Source organism: Raphanus sativus, chromosome 7 (genome assembly GCF_000801105.2).
Source record: "Raphanus sativus cultivar WK10039 chromosome 7, ASM80110v3, whole genome shotgun sequence".
NCBI lineage: Eukaryota > Viridiplantae > Streptophyta > Magnoliopsida > Brassicales > Brassicaceae > Raphanus > Raphanus sativus.
This window is the reverse complement of record NC_079517.1, coordinates 17,296,366-17,315,609: the sequence shown is the minus strand read 5'-3', so window position 1 is coordinate 17,315,609 and position 19,244 is coordinate 17,296,366. Positions and strand designations below refer to the sequence as shown.

The 19,244-nt window shown below is 34.8% G+C and overlaps 2 protein-coding genes and 1 pseudogene across 5 annotated transcripts; 1 reads left to right on the top strand and 2 right to left on the bottom strand.

The window, feature by feature from the left end:
• The first annotated feature begins 2,174 nt into the window (after positions 1-2,174).
• On the top strand, positions 2,175-4,817 carry LOC108815870 (regulatory protein NPR6-like; annotated as a pseudogene).
• Positions 4,818-8,057: 3,240 nt separating this feature from the next.
• On the bottom strand, positions 8,058-12,189 carry LOC108817315 (triacylglycerol lipase SDP1L). 4 transcript variants are annotated; one of them, XM_056990755.1, is made up of 5 exons: positions 12,055-12,189; positions 11,912-11,955; positions 9,859-11,743; positions 9,641-9,784; positions 8,058-9,030 (listed from the first exon to the last, which is right to left on the bottom strand). In XM_056990755.1, the coding sequence occupies exons 3-5, from the start codon at positions 11,275-11,277 to the stop codon at positions 8,212-8,214; spliced, it is 2,382 nt and encodes a 793-aa protein (XP_056846735.1). In that variant the 5' UTR covers positions 11,278-11,743; positions 11,912-11,955; positions 12,055-12,189; the 3' UTR covers positions 8,058-8,211. The 4 variants fall into 4 exon arrangements, with proteins under 4 accessions (XP_056846735.1, XP_056846736.1, XP_056846737.1 ...); XM_056990756.1 differs by having other exon boundaries at positions 9,859-11,310; XM_056990757.1 differs by having other exon boundaries at positions 9,859-11,310; positions 12,095-12,174.
• Positions 12,190-12,245: 56 nt separating this feature from the next.
• On the bottom strand, positions 12,246-14,217 carry LOC108818330 (H/ACA ribonucleoprotein complex subunit 4). Its single transcript, XM_018591278.2, has one exon. The coding sequence runs from the start codon at positions 14,144-14,146 to the stop codon at positions 12,431-12,433; it is 1,716 nt and encodes a 571-aa protein (XP_018446780.2). The 5' UTR covers positions 14,147-14,217; the 3' UTR covers positions 12,246-12,430.
• Positions 14,218-19,244: the final 5,027 nt, after the last annotated feature.

Sequence of the window (19,244 nt, the reverse complement as noted above, 5' to 3'; positions counted from 1 at the left end):
CCAAGGTGCAACCAAAGAAGATTTTCAGAAACTTCACTAACCTCTGCACCTCTTCCCACCCTTCTGAAGTAGGAGGTCCAACCCGTTTCTGTCCATTCTCCTCTAACTCCATAAAATAATCATTATACAGCATGTCTTCGGCTTTGAGCTTCTCAAACGCAACCTTGAACTTCAGAGCAGCAGACAACATGAGATAGGTGGAGTTCCAGCGAGTTATACAATCCAAAGATAAGCTCCCTCTACTAACATTTCCTGTAAGCACCCGCAACTGAAACGACTTCAACCTTGCACCCGATGATCTCACATACTTAACCGCGTTTCTAATAGCCATGACACTCTCTTTGACCTCAGCTAACCCATCCCTAACGATCAAGTTGAGAATATGTGCACAGCAACGCATATGCATCATAGAACCATCCTTAACTAATGCATTCGGGCCTATCCCCCTACAGGTTTCTGCAAACAGTCGTAGAGCCTTATCGTTTGCCTTAGCATTGTCTACTGTCACCGTGAAGACCTTATCTATACCCCAATCAGACATACACAAACTCAAATGCTCAGAAATAGTTTCACCTTTATGATCTGTGACAGGCTTGAAACTGATGATCCGCTTCTGCATCACCCAGTTCCTATCAATCCAATGAGCTGTGACGACCATGTAGCTGTATGATGTCGTAGGAGCCACCCAAATATCTGTGGTAAAAGATACTCTCTGCTTCTCATCAGTAAACAACTTCTTCAACCTAGCTTTCTCCACCATAAACATTTTAAAAATGTCTTCTGTCGCTGTTCTTCTGCAGTGAACTGTGTACATCGGCAAGACATTGTGACAGAACCTCCTAAACCCTTCAGACTCGACAAAAGAGAATGGCTCCTCGTTCAGCACTATCATCTCGTTCACTGATCTCCTGAACAAAGCCGCATCATACTTCACGGTTGTCAAAACACCACTACTGTCTCCACTTAGCACCTGCTGTTTTCCAGTTTCGTTGTAAACTTGGAACATCTTACATCGACCAATGTGATTCTTCATCGCACTTGTCCCACTCTTCTTGGAGTCGCATCCAATCGCTTGGCCACAGTAACGGCAGTTGCTGATGCTTGGATCATCTTCTCTTTGAATGAAATGTTGCCAGACGTCTGCTCGGTGGGCTTGCTTTTTCTTTGCAGCAGGAGGCAGATCAGTGCTTGACCTCTCTGAAGCAGATCGTTTCTTTCCACCTCCTTGATCGACATCAGTTTCATTGTCTTCTCCAAAGAACTCATGGTTATCTTCACAAGCTGACATCTACAATCAAAAGATAAACATTTTAGAAATTTAGATAACACAAAACAATCACAACAATATTATTTAACAAAATTAACAAAACTAAAACCAAAATATAATTGAAACTCACAACAATATTATTTAACAATCCGACATCTGTTTCTATTACCACACAAAATCACAATCTCTAAATGAAATTTATAGAGATTTATACAGAAACTCAGAGAGAAGAGGAGACATGAGAACTAACCTTGTCACCTTGTACTCGAGATGACATAAAGAAGCAGGGAAGATGGTATGGACTATGGAGTCTCTGGATTAGGAGGAAGAGAGATTAGGAGATGTTTGAGGAAGAGAGATTAGGAGAGGCGATTAGGTTACGCCGAATAAGATTTTAGATTTGTTGATAGGTTAGGTTTCTGTTTTAGATTAGGTATATATAGTTAGGTTAATTTTTCGGTTATCCATTCGGTTATAGAGAACCGAACCGAACCGATGACAAAACCGATTTATTTTAAAAGCTTTGCCGATCGGTTCCTCTCTATGAACCGGACAATAACCGATCACCCTAAATCTCGGTTCGGTTCGGGTCGGACCAATCGGTTCGGGGCAGAATCCCAGGACTAATATCTCTTGATCATGTTATAATGAGTCTCTCCCTCATTGTTTTTATTTTTTCATTTACAAAACTAATAATAGTATATGTTAAGTAAAACCCTATTGTTATCTTCTAATTTTAGTAACAAATGATTATCACAGAAATTTTTCAAAACTCCAACTGTTACCAGCCAATAAAAGAAAGCACACACGTGGACATTAATCATTTCATCGTCTTAATTTATTATAAATTAATTAGAGACCCCTTGGTCCGCCTATTCAGATCTCTGTCTCTTTCTCTCTCTCTCTCTCTATACTGTATATCTATACACAAAGACCAATCTCCCAAACACTATAGTCTTTCTCCCTCTCTTCTTCATCTTCTCCATGAGCTTCTCAAGATAAAAGCTTGACCCACTTTCACTTGCATGATTTTTTATTTCAAGAAAACAAATTATATTTTTCATTTTCTATAGCTTACCAATCAAAGGAGAGTATTTTTATAGTACTCTGAAACCCTAAGTTATACTACAAAAAAAAAGAAAGAATAAGCAGCAGCGATGACTAGTAGTGTCGAGGAATCTCTGTCATTAGATTACCTCAACCTTTAAATCAACGGTCAAGCTTTCTCTGACGTCACTTTCAGCGTCGAAGGTCGTCTAGTCCACGGTCACCGCTGCATCCTCGCTGCACGTAGCCTCTTCTTCCGCAAATTTTTCTACGGATCTGATCCTCCACAAACAGCAACCGTTCAGCTCAGGAGCCAGAGTGGCCTCAGTGGGAGGAGTCGTACCTGTTAACTCTGTTAGTTACGAAGTTTTCTTGCTTCTACTTCAGTTCTTATACAGTGGTCAAGTCTCAATCGTACCGCATAAGCACGAGTCAAGATCAAACTGTGGAGATAGAGAATGTTGGCACACGCAGTGCACTGCCGCCGTTGATCTCTCCTTAGATATCTTAGCCGCCGCTCGTTATTTTGGAGTTGAGCAGCTCGCGTTGCTTACTCAGGTTCTAATTAATTAAGGAAGTTTTGTTAGGTTAATGATTCTTGATATTTAATCCTGGTAATGAACTGTTCTGATTCGGCTTCGGTTTGGGTCAGTTCCGTTGAGTTAAAATTTGAAACCCTAGTGATGCTACACGTATATAAGAATAGAAATAGATAAGTAGAGTTTGTATTATATAGATTTCATGTATAACTAAGGTTAAAGATTTCTCGCATTTCACGTACTGATACTTTATTTCAGGACAACGTCGGTATGAATTGATGGTTGTGTTGCATAAAGAAAAAAACTACTCAATTAGTAACTTTTTGTGGTTTTCTTTCTTCCATTATCCAAACTCATTATCTCATATATATATATATATATATATATATATATAATATATATATTTGAAAATAGTAACTTTGACTAATAATAGGGATTTTATTAGTAACCCAACAATTTAGAAAATGACATTATATCTTTTTGGGTTAAGAGGATTGACATGATCATTATGCGATTTTGCATGAATTTACTATGACATATATGTATGGAACGGCCATTTACGTTCAGAAATTCAACAAATGCAATGATCAAAATCAAAAGATTTTATCATTCTATAGGCCATCATTAGGTCGTTGTCGTATGATGGTCTTACCCCACTTTCCTCATTTCGATTTAGATACAACGAAAAGCCTTGGTGAATAGTTTCTTAACTTTGAGTAATCCTTTACAATGAACACATGTATATTGATGCAAATAGAAAATAAGTGGTGGATAGTGTCTTCAAATTGAACACTTTGTCTTAAATTTCCTTTTCTTTTTTCTTTTTAATAATCACAGAAACATTTGACAAGCATGGTGGAGAAAGCCTCCATTGAAGACGTGATGAAAGTGCTAATTGCTTCAAGAAATCAAGACATGCATCAGTTATTGACGACTTGCTCTTGCCTAGTCGCCAAATCCGGTCTTCCAACAGAGATTCTAGCCAAACATCTCCCAATCGAACTCGTAGCCAAGGTTGAGGAGCTTCGTCTCAAATCATCCATACCTCTATGTTCCCTAATGCTAGTGCCTCACCAACATGACCTAACCTCGGCTCTGAGCCGAGAGGACCAGAAGATCAAGAGGATGAGACGAGCATTAGACTCCTCAGATGTTGAGCTCGTGAAGCTAATGGTTATGGGAGAAGGACTCAATCTAGACGAGTCATTAGCTTTGTTTTACGCGGTAGAGAATTGTAGTAGAGAGGTTGTGAAGGCACTTCTTGAGCTTGGAGCAGCCGATGTGAACCATCCGGCAGGTCCCACCAGGAAAACCGCACTCCACATTGCGGCAGAGATGGCCTCTCCGGATATGGTGTCTGTCTTACTCGACCACCATGCTGATCCAAACGCCCAAACAGTTGATGGTATCACTCCTCTTGACATCCTTAGAACCCTAACGTCGGATTTCTTGTTTAGGGGGGCAATTCCTGGATTGATGACGCACATTGAACCTAATAAGCTCAGGCTTTGTCTTGAGCTGGTCCAGTCTGCAGCATTGGTGATTTCCAGAGAAGAAGGGAACAAAAATAACAATAACGATAACAACACTATGATCTACCCTAGGATGAAAAACGAACACACGAGCGGGAGCAGTTTGGATTCAAGATTGGTTTATCTTAATCTTGGAGCTATAAATCCGGATCTTGGAGATGAAATGAGCCTGCATCATCATCATCATGGCCCATCAACAATTTATCATCATCACCACCAGGGCCACCACTTCTAGGGTTTTATAGAACGATCATTTTGTAGTTATGATAAACATATTTCTTCAAGATCTAATTGTTGTAGTCTTTTTTATCTGTGAATATGTATATGCCAACAATTGTAAGCGTTTATTCCATGAAAAGTGGAAAAAATGAGAAGAGAAGAAGGCTACAAACAAGGGTCATATATATTGATGAAGATCGTGAGTTACATATATTTATGTAGATGGTTAAAAACAACAATTTATTTGTTTTTTTGTAATCAATGAAACCTTTTATCACAAAACAATAGAATTATTCTTGCGTATATATAAACAGTAGATTACTCAATCCTCAATTTATTGGTATACATATCCCTTATATATTAGAGAAATTCATTTAGATAACTATTTTTAAAATTTTGTCACAAAATAGCATCCCAACAAATAGAAAAATGATCAAAAGAAATGTTATTTAAAGATAAATCTATACTATTAAAGCAGAAAACAGTTTATGAATATACCCCTGACTTTTCAAGGAAATTACAAAAACATCCCATTTCCTTTTCTTTTTAAATGAAATCGTGTAATTAAAAAGAGTTATTCTTGGGTTCACCCCCTAAGGTGAACATTTAGGTTTACCAACCAATAGAATTCAAGTATTTCATATTTAATCTATTTTAAAAAAGAAAACAAAATATTGTTAAATTATATTATGTTTTCAAATAAATAGCTAAAAATAAATAAAAACAGTTGTAGTTGCAAAAAAAAAATTTTAATAAGAACTCTAAATCCAAAATACTAAACCCTAAACCCTAAATACTAAACCCTAAACCCTAAACCCTTGGGAAACCCGGAACCCTTGGGAAACCCGGAACCCTTGGGTAAACTTTAAACCCTTGGATGAATCATAGTTTTTAAAAATTAAAAAAAAAATCTTTTTTTCAATTACTACTATTTTTATTTATTTTTAATTATTTATTTTAAAAACATAATATAATTTAACAAGATTTTGTTTTCATTTTTAAAAGATATTAAATAAAAAATACTTAAATCCTATTGGTTGGTGAACCTAAGAGTTTACCCCCTAGGGTGAACCTAAGGGTTTACCCCCTAGGGTGAACCCAAGAATAAGTCAATTAAAAATGAAATTCGGCCATTAAAAGCCCAACATAGTCTTAAAATAAATTGACAGCCCAATATCTTTGTTCAGTGTATTATTAAAACAAAATGGGCTTGAAACTTTTGAATCGATGGACTTGAAATTTTAGATTCTGTTTAGTAACCATTTAAATTATCTATACTATTAAAGCATATTACAAAAATTTCTAAGTAATTACAAAAATTGCATGTACCATTTTACCAGCATTGTTTGAAATCAATCAAAAAGTCATTATTTTGTAATTATATTAAAGAATATTTAATATAATCCAATTTTTAGCCTTTTTGAAAATTTTGTTTCATAAATATTTGCACCATATCTTTCCAAAAAATCTTTTACATTATTAATTATTTGAAAGCATTTATTAAATGAAACTTAAAAATAAAATTAAGTTGAAATAACAAATGATTAAATCAACAAAATTATAATACGGGTCTGAATTATCTCAACTCTTTAAAAGATAGCTTCATTTAAAATAAAAACTAAATCACATAAACTAAATTTAATATAGTTATAGAAAATGTTTTGAAACACACAAATGATTTTTTCAATACAGAGAGTGTTGAAGATATAAAATATTTTATTTAAATAAAAAATCAGTGTAAAATAAATTTAACTTCGGGTTAAATAGATAAAATCATATTACGGGTTAGAATTATTTAGAGTCTTCTAAAATTTAGTCATATTTAAAATAACAAAATAAGTCATATAATCAAATTTAAAATAAATTTTATAAAAATTAAAATATATAATTTATCAAAAATCATAATTTTTATTACATAAAATATTATTTCCAACAAAAAATATACCCGCCCTTTTTAAGGGCGGATCAAAATCTAGTATGAATTTATAACCCTTGTGTTAACTAATCTAAGATTTAGGGTTTAGAGTTAAGAGGTGGGTTTAGTGGTGGAGTTTCAAATTTCAAAAAATTAAAAATTAAAATTAAAATTTCCAAAACAAAAAGGGGTTTTGTCATTTTATTTCTAAGGGCTATTTTTGTGACAAAAACTTAAAATAAATTATTTAAGAGAATTGCCCTATATATTATTTGAGAAACATTAAAATATTTGAAGTATTCATGTGTTATCCCACAATTATATTATATGTTGGTCTATCTAAATTTATAATAAACTTTTATTAAATTAATTATTAATATTTTCATTATTTCTTTAAATGAAAATCATGGAATTTTATAATGTAACTAAACTATATATAATAGTTAATGAATTTGAATAATAAAGTTTTAGTAAAAATTTGTCTATCTTCTATCATTTTTGTTTAACTTTAAATTATTAAAATAAGTTAAACAATCATATTAACCATATAATAAAAAAATATTTTTATTTATATGTTATATTTTAAATTTTTTAAAATAACTATAAATTATTAAAACTACTAAAAGTTTCGCACTGAAAGTTTTGATTATCAACGGTTAAATTTTTGTTATGAAAGACAAAGGATTAAAAAATCATATAAATATGAAGTCTCATTTAATAACTATTAGAATTAAAAGATATATATACATATATTAATATCATCTAAATTAAACCACATACCATATAAAATATTTTAATATCAAAATTTGCTTTGAACAAATATATATATTTTGATATAAAGCTGTGAACAATATTGATATTTAAATTTTAAATTTGCATTGATTTTTTAAATATAATTTTTAAAAAACTACTAAACATCCAATAATGAAAATTTTTGTTATCAATAATTCAAATTTTTTGTTTATATATATATATATATATGTGTTAATATCATTTAAACTTAATTATATACCATATTAAATAAAATTAATGATTGTTTGAATTAATAAAATGAATGTAAATAAATAACAGTGCTGTTTTTTTTTTATGTGCATGTACAAATTTAATTATATACGTAATAGTTATTTACTTTTCAATTATTCAATGTATATTTATTATTTTATAATAAATATAGTTACTTAATTTTTAATTTTATATATTATATGTAAAAATAATTTGGATATACAATGTTCATTACGCGTAAGTCGCAGATCTTAAGTGGCCGTATAACTATTTCTATTATCAAAAATTTTAATCTAAGTTAAATACATATGATTATAAATATATACAATTCAAATTAAATGATCAGTATTGTGTTAAAATTTAATTCACTTTTTATTGTAACTAAACTGACCATATATATTGTGTTAACTTCACTACAATCTAAACGTGTACATACAATAGGTTAAATCCAAACCATTCTGCTTGCTTCACCGATGTTTTTCCAAAATCTGATACATAAAAAATTTGGTAGATAATCATGGTCGAGCAATTAAATATGTATAATAGTGAAAAATTAATTCAGGAAAAAGTTTGGTCTCTAAAAATAAAACATTTTCTCAAAATACAAAGGACTGTACACATACAAAATTTGAAAGTAACCGTAAAAGATTTACAACCTATAGTCCTTTCCAAAAAGAAGGAAACATTCTCTCACTCCTCGTGGCTTACATTCGTATCCACCACCACCTCCGCGTCTCCGTCTTCAGACGCCGAGCTGCCTCTATCGATATCCTTCTCGGGCGAATCAAGCTGCACGCACTCGGGAGCTTCATCCACGTTTAGCCTATCCTCCACGTCTTGATTATTATTCCTCCTCAAACTCTCCCCCCTAACAAGATTCAACACGAATCCGTTATGCGTCCTCCCCGTCTGCAGATAATCCCCTTCCGCCACAGTGATGCTCCTCGCAGCAGCGTCTCCGTTCAACTCGACGCCTTGTTCAGCACCTTCAAGATTCTGCACGTAGTCCATGAACATCTGAGCCGACGTGGTCCTCATCAACGGTCCGCCGGACCTCGTCCAGTCACCAGCTTCCGGCGAGTCTCCGTCGTGCGAGCCGTTGCAGTTACCGCCTCGGTTGACCACGAGCTGCTGGTAGAGCAGGGCGGCTTCGGAGAGGACGTCGTCGTCGACGGAACCGGTTGAGTTCTCGCGGGCGATGCAGTTCCAGGAAGGGATTCTCTTGGAGGCGTTGAACCGTGTGGGTCCCACGGGTAGAGGATGAGGATGGTGGTGGTGATGGTGGGAGGAGGATAAGGAGGAGGATAAGGCGGAGGCGGCGGCTGCTGCTCTTTGTGCGGTGCGTTTGAGGCGGCGCATGTGGTTGAGGACGGCGACGCACTCGTCGAGGGCGAGCTCGATTCCGAAGTTTGCTTTGATGACTGCCAGCTTCTCCCACGTGCATCTCCTTCCTTGGTTTGCCGCCTTTTGGATCTCTACGTTTGATGGGTTCTGTATGATCTTCAAGTACTGCAATATGAAACACACAGGGGAAGAGTCCAGGACATGATTAATCATGAAACTCACATGAGGCGTAAATTTGGCGCTATTAAGATGAAATTCGATTTTGAATTCTAGTGGGTTTGGTTCCGATATCTAAAAATATTTTAAACTTCAAAATTATTGAATAAAAACTTATAGGAAATATGTATACAACATAGTGACATACAAATTAAAAAATTTATGATCAAATACCAAATTATACATTAAACTGAATATTTCACTTATTTATTTATGGTTTAAATAATTATTTTGTACTCATTTGGATATTTCATAATTTCATGTTATTTGTTGGATTAAATTCAAGTTTGGTATAATGTTCCTTTTTTTTAATTTATGAAAATTTTGGGATTTTCTGGATACATAGATAAAACTAAAACCTAAAATATTGTAAAACAAGACCTATTCAAAATTTATAAACCGTCCAGTCCAGTTCTGTTCAGATTCATTAGATTTCTGTTCGGTTCGGGTTTTGTTCGGATTCATTTGATTTCTGTTCGGTTTGGGTTTCGATTCTGCAGTTTTGCCCATTCTTAAATTATTACAAGAACAGGATTACAGTGAATTTTGTTTTGCTTACCTGAGAAATAGTGGCTGGCATGACGATAGTGACATCCCCTTCCCATTCTTGAGCAAATAGCTTCGCTACTTCTCTCAGAGGCAACCCGAGCTCTAGCACTTGATTACATCTATGCTTCACTTCCATCTCCATTAGTTGAGCAAGCTATGTAGAACAGTAGATTGACTTACGAGAAATGAATCATAACTTTTGTCTATTACTTGTGAAACAAACCATACCTTTGCTGCAAATCTGCCTCCACAAGCTCTCACAAACTCCTTCATCCTCAAGAAAGGTGCGATGTGAGGGTTAGCTTGACTCACAATGAAATGGTTAACATTAAAAAGCTCTTTGAGTTGTATCATCGGCAAGTCCATCTCCAAACTACCATCTCTCCAGCGCCTAACCGAAGCTCCTGAGTTCTCTCCAGGATCCATGTTGAAGAGTGGGTGATACGGAACAATCTCACCAGTTCTATCTTTAGCCATGAGTTCTTGAGCCTCAAAAAGACCCGGGAAGGCACAAGAAGCAGTCACTGCACTCCATATCACCACATGAGGAGATGTCAGATAGTTAAGACATCTAGGCGGCTCGTGCTTCCTCGGCGAACAAACTGTAATCCCCAGGATACGTCCTGTAATGTCGTAAGCTTCTTGGAACGTGAGATTGTTAGTGAGGTTCCTCAGCTTCCACTGCAAATGCCTGATCTCATGAACCGCACCTTGAGTCATAACACGTTTCGCAATAGTGAAGATCCCTCCCATCTGGTCAAAGAACTGCAACGCGTGCCAAGAGCCTTCAAAGAAGCTTTGTAACTCAGGCCACGACCTCGTCCCAACGACCGCACACATCACAGACCCCACGCTTGAACCGGCTATAATCCTCGGCAACAGCTTGTGTTCCACAAGGGTCTTCACCACACCGAGATGGAAAGCACCGAGAGAAGCTCCTCCGCTCAGAAGCAGAGCCGTTCTACCAAACGCATGTCTCGTCTCGTGCATAAAAGATAGTTTCTCCTCGAGAGAAAGCTCTTCCGTGTCCGTATCACAAACCATTCTAAGCTGCGTAGAGACCTCATCGATATACTCTTTGATGAGCCTCGGAACTTGAAGCCTTCCTTTGTGAAGCTCAGGGTTACACATGTTACCGAGGTTTCTAACAAGATCAGCTCTCATGCAGAAGATAATGTCTCTCAGAGAATTCTCATGACGTCTATGCTTAAGCTCCTCGAGCTTGTTCCTCACGAGCTCCACGTCGAAAAGATCGGTCTCGTTCACCTTAGGAGTCTCTTTATCAAGCATCTTGGCAGCGTGAGACCATTCCTCGTGAGTCAATGCAGCTGTCATCATGTTCCTCCAGAACTTCCTCCTGTAAGCCATCTCAGCTTTTGCTTTTAAGCTCGTGTAGCGATTCAACATAAAGGCCATCGTTGTCACCATAGCCAAGATCCCTTGTGGGTTCCTTGGATGTAACCACGACATAAGCGGTTTTAGAATAACTTTAGCTTTTCCGTAGAAACACACGAGGAACACTAACAGTTTGTGTCTGAGCGTAGCCGTTGATTTGCAGAACAGGACCCGGAAGGCAATGGTTCTTCCGATGATACCCGTGGGTCCTATTGAGAAGGGATCCATGTTTGCTTCGTTGCTTATATCCATTGTGTCTGGTCAGGGGGACTCAAAGACCTGATTCTAAAGGCATGCAAGACAAAAATCAAAGAGGTTAATCAAAAGAATAAGACATGATAGAAAGAAAGTGTTGAGAGAGATGCATTTGGATCTGTGGTAAAAGGGGGAAGAACAGAGGAAATTTTAACTTCCTCAGATTCATTTGGTAAGAGACAAAAATGGAGACGTAAGACGCACGCTAATCTTTTTGGACTTTCTATATTTGGGAATCCAAATTTACGAACACGACAAATGTGAAAAAAGAAGGAAAACTAGTTATCTTTTGCACAAAATAAGTCTATGTTTTTGAAACGCTCGTCGGATTCAAACATCTTTTTTTTGGTTCCTAGTAGATAACTTCAAGTATTATCCTCGTGTTTATCATCGCTTATATAGTGGCAATAACAGGGAGACTTTTCTCGTGCTCGGTCCAATGGCAATAAGGAGAACTTTAAACCTGTAACCAAACAGACTGAGTCGTATCTTTGTTGCCAAACAGAGGACAAGAACCCAAGAAACTGGTAAACAACAATGCTCTCAATTGATTAGCAAGTCCACATTCCTTTTATTTTATACATTCCATACATGAGTTAAGAGTCTGTGTTCTTGGTGTGTAGTCACATACCTATGACTTCTTGTTCGAGTCCTTCCACAGCTAGTCCAAGTTTCCTATAATTTCAGAAATTTCATTGTAAGTTAATTACACAACCATTCCACATGTTCAAACAAATAACAAGAGTTTAGATGACCACAGAAACAATAACAAACCAGAAGTTTGATGAATATCATCAGTAGCAGCTGCTACTACCTTCATTTCCTTTCCCTTGCTGTAGTTGCTGCATTTGACGCAAGTCTCTTATTGTTTTTTCTCTCTACTCCCAACAACAAAGATACATAAACCTGCTAGAATTATCATAACTCGTGAAGTTTCACAGTGCGGAATTTTAGAAAACATAAAAAACCAAAACCATCTGAAGTTCCATAACTAAGTGAAACGAACCTTACAAATTAAAGGAAAAACATAAATATAAAAAACTAAGAAACAAAACTAATCTGAAGTGAGACGTTGGATACAAGCATAAAATGCCTTTTGTCTCACTTTTATCCAGAATAGATACTTATAACACAAAACTCATCTTAACTATTACTCTTCATCATCTTCGCTGTCTTTGCCTTTCTTCTTCTTCTCCTTCTTTTTCTTCTTCTCACTCTTCTCTGCTGAAGCAGCTTCATCTGTCTCCTTGCTCTTCTTTTTCTTCTTCTCACTCTTCTCTGCTGCTGACTCATCTTCATCTGTCTCCTTGCTCTTCTTCTTCTTCTTTTCTGACTTTGGCGTTGCTAGCTCTTCTTTATCCTCCTCCTTGTCCTTCTTTTTCTTCTTCTCCTTTTTCTCAGACTTGGCTTCTTCTTCTTTTTCTTCTTTCTCCTCAGCCTTGTCCTTCTTCTTCTTGGACGACTTCACCTTCTCTTCAACCTCACCTCCTTCAACATCTTTGGTTTTAGCTTTCTTGGTCGACACAGGAGCAGGGCTGTCGCTGCTATCATCACGCTTGTGCTTACGCTTGCTCACTTCTCCATTGTCAGCCTCAACCTTCTCCACAACAGCTGCAACCTTCTCAGGAGCCGCAGCAGCACCAGCAATCATAGCATCACCACCGGTAGGCAAAACCACGTTCCTGCTCCACTCCACAGGAGTCTTCTCATTAGGCTTCCCATGCTTATCCAACTTCCCATCAGCAATAAGCTTCTTCTTCATCGAAGCTCTAGGCCCCAACCCCCACTTCCTCGGATAAGTGTCTCTATCCATCACCACCCTCTTGATCTTAGCCACCACACCATGGTCACAAGTAGCCATCACAGAAGTCGTCATCTCAGCGATACCAACAGCAATCGCCTCACCTTTAGTCGTCATCAGAACAACCTCAGTGCCAACATCAATATCATTCTCGAACCTCAACAGCCCAGGAATCATCAGCTTAGCACCATAACAGATCGCATTAACAGCAGAGTCCTTCACAACAAGCCTCTTGTAACTCGTCAAGATCACCTCAAGAGGCATAATCACCCTCCTGAGATAACTCTCGTCCTTGTAATTATCATACATCCACTGAGCATCCATCACATCATGCATAGTAACCATATTATCATTCTCACCCAATATCCCAGACCTAACCCTCCTAAGCTCTTGCATATGCCCACCGACACCAAGAAGCAAACCCAAGTGAACACACATGGTCCTAATATACGTACCCGCCTCACAAGAAACCCAGAACACAACCAAATGCCTATCCGCATCATACTCAAGCAACTTACTCTGATAAATCGTCCTAATCCTCAGCTGCCTCTTAACCGCAGAGATCAAAGGCGGTCTCTGAAACACAGCTCCGGTAAGAGACTCAAGCGCCCTCGCCACTTTCGCCACGTCAGGGACAGCAGAGTGAAGACGAGCAACACAAACGTACTCTTTCCCGGCACCTTGCTGAGACTTCACGAGCCTCGTGGCTCTGTCGATGCAGACGATGAGGTTACCGGTGACTTTAGGGTCAAGGGTCCCACTGTGTCCCGTCTTCTCGACGCGGAGGATGCGTTTGATCCAAGCGACGACCTCGTGGGAAGAAGGGTTGGAGGGTTTGTCGAGGTTGATGACGCCGTAACGGATGTAGTCTAGGAGAGGACGCTTGAGGGGGGAGTGGCCGGAGGGGAGGGGAGTGTAGTGGCCAGTGCGGACGTTGAGGCGGTCGTAGTTTTTGAGGAGGAGGGGCCACTGGGATGTGTCGATGGCGGGGGTGAAGCTCTGGGGCTTGATCATGTAGTCTCCGGTGTTGTTGTTGTCGGCGGGGACTTCTTCGACTTCTGTCATGGCGGCGGTTGCGGTCGGGATTATTAGGGTTCTGGTCGGAAAAAGGGTGTTTTTGAAGTGATGGAGGAGGAAGTTGCGCGAGTGTGGGGTTTAAAAGGGGGTTTAGAATTAGGGTTTCTTGAAGTTTTATTGGGCTTTGGTATGAGTTCAAATTGTCGAAGGCCCAACTAAGAATTTACTGCTGGTTGCTTTCTGGGTCAATTAAAAATACCCGGTTAAAGACCAAATGGGAGGTGAATGGAAGGTAATTTCAAAGGAATTCAACTTCACCAATTTTTATAAAAAAAATATTATCTCAAACAATTTTCTAATATTAAAATATTATTTCTCAATATAATACATGCAATTATAAATAATTCACTAGAATTTGACCCGCACATCTGTGCGGGTGTTTAGTTTTTGTTAAGAAATATTTCTAACCTTTGACAATACCATAAACTTAATTGTTTTTAAGGGTTTTTGCAGTAAACATACATAAATGAGAATTTAATTAGCTATATAGCCATGACACTGTTTCTTTTTCATAATTCCCAGTAAGTCCCTGTTTTTTTGTCTGCCAACCTGTTAGCTGTAAATCATGCATTTTGACAAATATATTTTATTTTTAATATACTAACAGAAATTAAAAGAAAAAGACAAACGGAAATAAAATCCCTCTAACCCTTTCTTTGTTATTCTCTACCTCTTTCCATCTCTCACTGATTTCATCTTCTTCCTCTTATTTTTTCGGTTAAAATTTCAATTAATCATATCATCTCGTTAGGGGTTTCTTTAAATTCACTAATCAAGAGAACACAAAACTAATCTCAAAATCCCCAGAAAATTCTTGACCAACACAAGTGATAAACTTTTCAACAAATCTTTTCTTCTTCTCTGCTTCTTCTTCACCACAATTTTCTTCATCCACCGCATCACCACCAACCAATTCTCCTGAACTCGAGCCCAGCTCATTGAGTCGACTCGGCACAACCGAGTTTACTCAAATGGATAAATTCTTAGAGCAAAAAAACTGATAAACTTTTCAACAAATCCTTCTTCTCCTTTACTTCTTCTTCACCACAATTTTTTTCATCTACCGAGTGACCACCAGCCAACTCTCCCGAACTCCCGAACTCGAGCCCAACTCATTGAGTCGACTCGGCACAACCGAATTTGCTCAAATGGATGATTTTCTCGATCACCTCCTCTTCTTCATCTTCAAGCTATCTTCGAAAACGCCGATGATCTCGTGAAAGAGTTTGCTAATCCCACCTAACCAGATAGCTCATGCAGCAGCTGAAGCAATCACATAGGAAAAAAGGAGAGTGATGGTCATTCTTTGTTTCCTTCAAAATACAGAAGGCGAAAAAATTACCGGCTACAGGGTAAGGAGACAAGTTTCGTCGCCATACACGAGGCTAATACTGTCATTTTTAGCTTTTCGATAGCATGGTTCTCAAATTATTTAAAATAAATGTCCACTTACCTAATTTTGAAAGTTTTTATGTATATTGACTCAATGAGCCTTTTTATGTTTATGTTGTAGCTTCATACGTTAGTCAGTTTTGACATTCGTGTAGCTTGTAAATTATGAAATTGTATTTTTTTTGTGTTGCCGACTTTTATTCATTTTATTTTTATGAGTAAACATTAAAATGTAAAATATTAGATTTTAAGTATAATTTTGAGTTTTATTAAATTATATTATAAATATTTTGATTTAAAACTGAACCATTATTAAAACTGAAGTACATTTTGGTATTGTTTGGAAACAATGATAGCAGAAAAAATGAGATTTGTTTGGAAACATGGATAACATATTAAATATTTAATTTTATTTACAGTAAAGGCCATTGCATTTCTTTCTAAACCATTATTAATACCATTACCAAAATCAGAATTCATTTAAAATATTAACCATTAATCACATCTTTCCTTAACCAATTCTAACTCTATTATAATTTTGGAAAACACCCAAAATACAATGGCATCTTCTTGACGTATAGCCACCCCATAATTATTTTTTGGCAAAACCCATAATTATCATATATTCAGTCAATAAATATTTCAATAAAAATCCTATCATTAATTCTTACTAATCGGATTAAGATACTAATATAAAAAAGGAATTATTTATCATGTGAATACTTTTTGTTCATGTATATCACTAACTCTATCTTAAAATTTCTTTCAATCTTTTAAATTCAATATATTTAAATTTTCATGTTAACTACTCTCCTAAATAAAAAATAATTTTTTATTATTTTAAAAAACCGTTTACATCAAATTTGAATCCACTAACGAATATTCCTTTTTAACAACATCCTAATTTTTTGAGCTAATTTATAGTAACATATTTAAATAATTTATCTTAACTAACCAAATATGATTATTCAAAAGAAAAGATTAAAAATTTATTATTCGATATTTGTAGAAATCTATCTGCAGAACGTTTAAATCAATTTTCTTATATGTTATATTAAGTAACCAAATATTTATTAACAAAAGAAATTAAAAAAATAGTTGTTAAATTTTCAATATACTTATATCCTCTTTTAAAAAGTGAAAAACAATTTTGATATTTTTATGGTAAAATTTTGAAGATAAGTATATTCTCAGATTGTAAATTCTGATGCATGGACCAAAATTTTGATCATAACCAACTAAAAATTTTACCTAACTAAAATTTTCAAAGAGATCTATAATTATTTTTTGTGTTGCCGACTTTTATTCATTTTATTTTTATGAGTAAACATTAAAATGTAAATTATTAGATTTTAAGTATAATTTGAAAAATTATAGTTAGTTAAAATATTCAAAAATAATTATAGATCTCTTTGAAAATTTTAGTTAGGTAAAATTTTAAGTTATTGAATTGGGGCATTTGGTTATGATCAAAATTTTGGTCCATGCATCAGAATTTACAATCTGAGAATATACTTATCTTCAAAATTTACCATAAAATATCAAAAATTGTTTTTCACTTTTTAAAAGAGGATATAAGTATATTGAAAATTTAACAACTATTTTTTTAATTTCTCTTGTTAATAAATATTTGGTTACTTAATATAACATATAAGAAAATTGATTTAAACGTTCTGCAGATAGATTCTACATATATTGAATAATAAATTTTTAATCTTTTCTTTGAATAATCATATTTGGTTAGTTAAGATAAATTATTTAAATATGTTACTATAAATTAGCTCAAAAAAATTAGGATGTTGTTAAAAAGGAATATTCGTTAGTGGATTCAAATTTGATGTAAACGGTTTTAAAATATAAAAAATTATTTTTATTTAGGAGAGTAGTTAATATGAAAATTTAAATATATTGCATTTAAAAGATTGAAAGGAATTTTAAGATAGAGTTAGTGATATACATGAAACAAAAAGTATTCACATGATAAATAATTCCTTTTTATATTAGTATCTAATCCGATTAGTAAAAAAATATGATAGAATTTTTATTGAATATTTATTGACTGAATATATGATAATTATGGGTTTGCCAAAAAATAATTATGGGGTTGCTATACGTCAAGAAGATGCCATTGTATTTTGGGTGATTTCCAAAATTATAATAGAGTTAGAATTGGTTAAGGAAAGATGTGATTAATGGTTAATATTTTAAATTAATTCTGATTTTGGTAATGGTTTAGAAAGAAATGCAATGGCCTTTACTGTAAATAAAATTAAATATTTTAATATGTTATTCATGTTTCCAAACAAATCTCATTTTTCTGCTATCATTGTTTCCAAACAGTACCAAAATGTACTTCAGTTTTAATAATATAGATATAATTCTCTATAGTTGTTTTCCCGGTTGTTATCATGTACATATATGTATACAACATACTAACCAAAATACCACCAAAGAGGAAAGAGCACCAAGACTGGTGTGGGTTAGATAATCTATATTATAATAGGGGAGTTGGGGCTCTTCCAACGCGCACAGTCAGCACTTATGTGGGCCCCACCTCTTTATTTTTTAAAGTGTGGGTTTTAAAGTGAACGATTTATGTTTTATGTCTTGCTGGGTTTCACATTTGGTCTTTTAACCGTTTAGGGTTACTTAATTCATCTTCATGATTCTTTGTCGACTGTTAATGTCCCCTTATCTCTCCTTATCTCTCCATCTCCCTACTTTCGCATCGGTGGAAGTATTGTCGAACTTAGAAGCTGAAGCTGTCGATTTTGAGCCAGATGAGGACGACTTCATGGACGAAGACGTCAGAGCATCTGATGTCTCCGCACGCGCTGGGCATCTGAGGATTAGGTCAGTCTTTTGTTTTGTTGTGATCAAAACTGATCAGTTTTGCTAGGTGCCTTACATATACTTCATAGTCTTTTGTTTTGTTGTGATCTCTATCAATTTACCACTTTGTTGCAGTATCTCCTGTCATCTACTGTAGACGAGAGTGTTCGTTTATGGAGAGTAGATTGTTTGTGATGAATGTCTCGCAACTTTCTCTCACAAAATTTTGGGTGAGTTATTTCTTTTATCAATGGTTATTTTCATTCTTTGTATGATGTGTACTCACTCATTAATTTACAAAACAAATTGTAGATAGATATATTATCAATTAAAAAATCATTAGAATAAATCACTTTTTATGCTTTTGAAATAATTAACAGTTAATCAAATATTAAAACTTTTATATATGATAAAAAAATTATTAAATAATATATATTTATTACGTAAAACAAGCTTGTAAACATTCATATATACATAAAACTATAAACATTGATTTATATTTATAAATATTATGATGTAAAATACTTTTAGATAAGATAACATAGAATATTTTAGATAATGTTAATTATAAAATTAATAAATTTTGTTTTTAATTTATACGTAACTATATATTAACAAATATAATCTAATTATTTATTAAGTGTAATAAAGATTTTAAATGCTCTAAATTTTAACATAAGAACGAAAAAATATTTTACAAATAGTAATAAATATTTTGAATTATTTACGAACTGTTTGCAGAAATTATCACAATGAGTAATTTTTATTGTGTTAAAAAAATTCTTAAAAAAAGATATGATTCATTATGTAATATAATATATATTATTAAAATAGAATCAGTTTAATATTACTTAACCAAATA